The sequence below is a fragment of the Chaetura pelagica genome, unplaced genomic scaffold (genome assembly GCF_000747805.2).
Source record: "Chaetura pelagica isolate M959 unplaced genomic scaffold, ChaPel_1.0 scaffold109, whole genome shotgun sequence".
Classification (NCBI taxonomy): Eukaryota; Metazoa; Chordata; class Aves; order Apodiformes; family Apodidae; genus Chaetura; species Chaetura pelagica.
The window spans coordinates 11,565,221-11,569,314 of NW_009970725.1; the positions used below are offsets into that span (position 1 = coordinate 11,565,221).

The following is a 4,094-nucleotide window of genomic DNA, read 5'->3' on the forward strand; positions in this document are numbered from 1 at the left end:
CATGATTGCACTGCAAAGACTAGCACAATTATGGTAACAAAATTGCAATCATCAACCTGATTGAAAACACAGCAAGCACAGTGCAGAATAGCCAGAGACACACAGTTCTTCTTCATGAAAGGACTTGTGATAGATGTCCTTTCATATGTTTGTGCAGCCTTCTGCTTTCCACCGATAAGTGATTAAAGGTGGTGAGTTCATTTTAAATACATACAGATACCATTTTGATTGTCTTTTACCTTCAAGATACTAATTACTGTGCTGAATAATGCATTCTTTACTACAAAACTCATGAGCACATTGTTTGCTTCATTGCTTGTCTATTCAATCTGAAAACTGCTGCCCTTCTTTTGACAAGAGAAACCACAGACATGTAAGGTATCAGGAGTTTCTTTAAGAGTTTCTTTATTTGTAATCAGACCTGCATCACATCCGTAACAATTTCTATAGTCCGCATTTTCTTCAGAAAATATAATCTGCCAGTCAATAGACCAAAAATATCCATTTTCACCATGTAGTAAGCATATAACAAGCCAATGGTAGTTTTCTCTTGTGTCATTCTCTGACATGTGGTACAGATCTCAACTACATATCCCAGCTGTAAGTGCTGTGCACTTACATAAGAGTGGAAGTCCGTTCCCTTTATCATTCGGAAGTACTAAATGCATGCCTTAATTTAGGGATATATACTATAGATAAGACACACATTATTTGAATCTCGGGAAATTTCATTTAACCTACAGTACTTGTTTTTCCTTGATAGGAGACCATCAAAGACTCCTTCAAGGCTTTGTTAGGTTTTCTACTATTTTTATCTTTCCAAGGTATTAGACTCCTGACAGCACTGAAAATGATGGATATTATTTAATGGTTGAATAATACTATGTCTCAAAGGGTTACGACAGTGAAGGAATATTGTAGAAGAGCACAGTGAGAGAAGGAGTGGAATAGGTTCATATGAAGCAGAGGGATAAGTCCCACTTTTGAAATTTATTTCTATAAAATTATGATTAAAAATAAATTGGACATGCAAAGAAGCTTCCAGATGACACTAAGCTTATTAAAATAATTACCAGGAACATAAAAAGACATGTTGTAAATTCCTGGGGACAATAAGCATTAAAAAAATGTAATAATACTCCCAAATATTATTTTTTTTTCTGTCCTATAGTGCTCTTTCCTAGAATACTTTAGGTGAGTCCATGGCAGACACTGTTTTACAACACAGGGTCTCTCCAACAGGCTTGCTCTCCCTCACCCATTAGACTCACTCACCTGGCCATCAGCCTCAGAACTGAACCTTTGCTCATGGTCAGTTTTCTTAGGTTCTCAGAAAATTAATATACAAGAGTGCTTAGAAAAGAGCTACCCCCCTACCAAAGGTCAACTGATGAAAAAGCTAATGGTTAAAAAAAACACATTGTCTATTATGACAAAAAGACCAAACTACTTCCATCTTTCAAAGTTTTCTTGGCTTGAAAAATTAAACGAGTGTCTATAGAAGTGAAGCAACTGCATACTAAGTCAGTTTTCATTATTACAGGATTCAGAACAACTTCAATCATGCTGAATTCATCTTCACATTTAAGTGAAACAAGATTGAACTAAATCATTAGCTGGTATGAGTCAGTGCTGTTAAATTAAAAACAACCAACCAACCAAAAAAAAAAAAAAATGACCACCAACAAAAAACCGAAGTTGAACCAAGCAGATTTCAAAGGTTTAATACTACAATATGTGGCTATTCATGACTAAGCCTCTTGCTGTGAGAAAGGATCCTGAAATTGTTCAATGCAAGCAGTAGGAAACAGTAAGGAATAGTCAATTACTTCAACCAGAAAGTCTCTTTGAGAATCAACTGAGTAGAAATGCAACCATGACATTTTGTCTCTTTGTTTGCAGATCTTGTGCATCTGCTTCCCTATATTTCTAGGTAGATGTATTACTACAAGAATTCAGTTGAAACAGACTTACAAACCATGTCTAGAATTAAATATACTGTTATTAATTTCAGATGTATAATAGTGCAATCATCATTACAGTAGGGATCATAAAAGTGAAAGCTACATTTATTTAATTTGTATTTTTAGAAACATCATGGATTTCTTCAGCTATACAGAGCAGCTAAGGAATAAGTCCCATATTACCTCTTAAAGTAGTGCTATTTAAGGTGACTCTATGTAACAAATATCTAAAGTCACTTTATGCCCAGTAGGTGAGAAATATCTACTATGATAGAATTCAGACACAGTATATTTCCATCCCTCAAGATATAAATAAACTCAAACACTTTTTTTAAGCTGCTCCAGTCTTCACTTTCTGTAAAACAATTCTGTAAAACAAATTGCACAACTGAGGGAAAAGCTGGCAAACTCCATATCAGCACATCAGTTCCTCTTCTTTCAGTATCAAAAATAATTAAAAGGAATAGTTGAGGCACAAGTGATTATTATGCAGAAGTATAGAAGTATTTCAAATAAGTAGACTAAAATTTCAGTACTTCTTTCAATTTCTTTAAAAAAAGATATTGATCACAGGTCTGTGATCACAATCATAGTTCAATAGATCACAGTCACTGCAGTCTTACTGGATGGCTTTTTTTTTCCCCCAAGGTGAAAAATGAAATTGGTTCACAGAACTTACCCAATCCACTTTATACTGCCGTTTAATATAGTACATGCTTAATCAAAGCAAAGTACAAACTCATGCTTCAAGGCAGCCTGAACACATTCTGCTACACTGAACAGTAAACTATTTTTCCAGTGAGGACAGCTTCAGTGAACCCAGCAACTCAGACAAGAACCCGTCCAGCTGAGCTGACATAAACGATGCACATGGAACTTGCATGAAAGTGCGATGACAACAAGCTTTTCAGAGTAAGTCCATACCATAAAAGCTTGTGCTTGGAACTACTGTTACAGCTAGGGTTATTGTTTCTGTTAAGAGGCACTGTATAAATATGGAGCTAGTCATCTAATGCACTTAACATTTCTCAGCTGAGGACTATTGCAGCTTTACCCTATGTCTAGGTGTGATTATACTTTGGTTTGCTTTACAACAGTAACATTGCACTAGCAATACAGCTGATACTAAAGAGAAGGCTGAAAACACTGCAGACTGCAGGACTGCAAACTCCAGTCTGCTCCTTTACTTTTTTTCATGCTTCTTGGTCAATTTTCCTCTTTCCAGCTGGAGGCTCATGCTGCTGTTTGTCCGCTTCTCCTTTTGCTGGCTCTCCTGGGAAACTTGCTGTACTGCTAGAAGGATAGCAGTCTGCACAATCTGCTTGCTGGCATTCTGCAGCTTAACTTCATCTTGCTCCGTCCCTGGCTTCTCACCTGCCAGAACCAAACAACAAACAAAAGAAACTAAGCAGTTGTGGCTACTCTTTGAACACATGAAGGATAGAAAAAAGGGAGGAAAAAAAACAAACAACAAAGAGTGCTTGATAACAGTTTATTACATAGGAAACCTGTCAATGAAGAAGACGATAAATTAGGGTGGAAAGAGCCTCTGTGTGCACAGTGCTACAGAACTGACTGCAGGAGGAGACTTTGAGTCATACAGCTCAGTTACCCAGTTCCCAGCCCCACAGACAGCTGTGGCTTCATGTCTGAAATAAGCACAGCTTACATCGCAGCAAGACATGGAAGGATGTTTTTCTCATCCAGTTGTGAATCACCTCCTTTTTGACTTGAGCTGTGCTTCTGGATAGAGAATTGGACTTCATTTTGCAAGCTTGACTTGTACTCTCCCACCACCACACAGCTAAAAAGCTGTTTCATTAACATTTCTATTTACTTCAGATTAAAAGCCCTCATCCATCAAATTCCAATTGATTTCAAGGTACAAAATTTTTTTACATGTCAGTTCATTGAATCTTAGCTACATTTGCAAAAAATATTTGCAACAGCATTATTTAGGCTCTGGTTGCTATAGCTAAAATAGAAGAAAACCTACAACATCTATAGCAACCTGATGAATACGTATTTCTCATTTGACAAATACATATTTCTTACTTGTTTTGTCAAAGTGCAAAAATCTGGAAAAGACCAAAGTGATGTTGTGTGACTGCTGACATTTGGTAATGAAGA

The 4,094-nt window shown here is 36.6% G+C and overlaps 1 protein-coding gene across 1 annotated transcript; it reads right to left on the reverse strand.

Annotated features, from left to right (window-relative positions):
• Positions 1-3,147: 3,147 nt before the first annotated feature.
• On the reverse strand, positions 3,148-3,399 carry LOC104397018 (chromosome unknown open reading frame, human C18orf42). Its single transcript, XM_010006930.1, has one exon. It carries the CDS (start codon positions 3,397-3,399, stop codon positions 3,148-3,150), a length of 252 nt encoding a protein of 83 aa, XP_010005232.1.
• Positions 3,400-4,094: the final 695 nt, after the last annotated feature.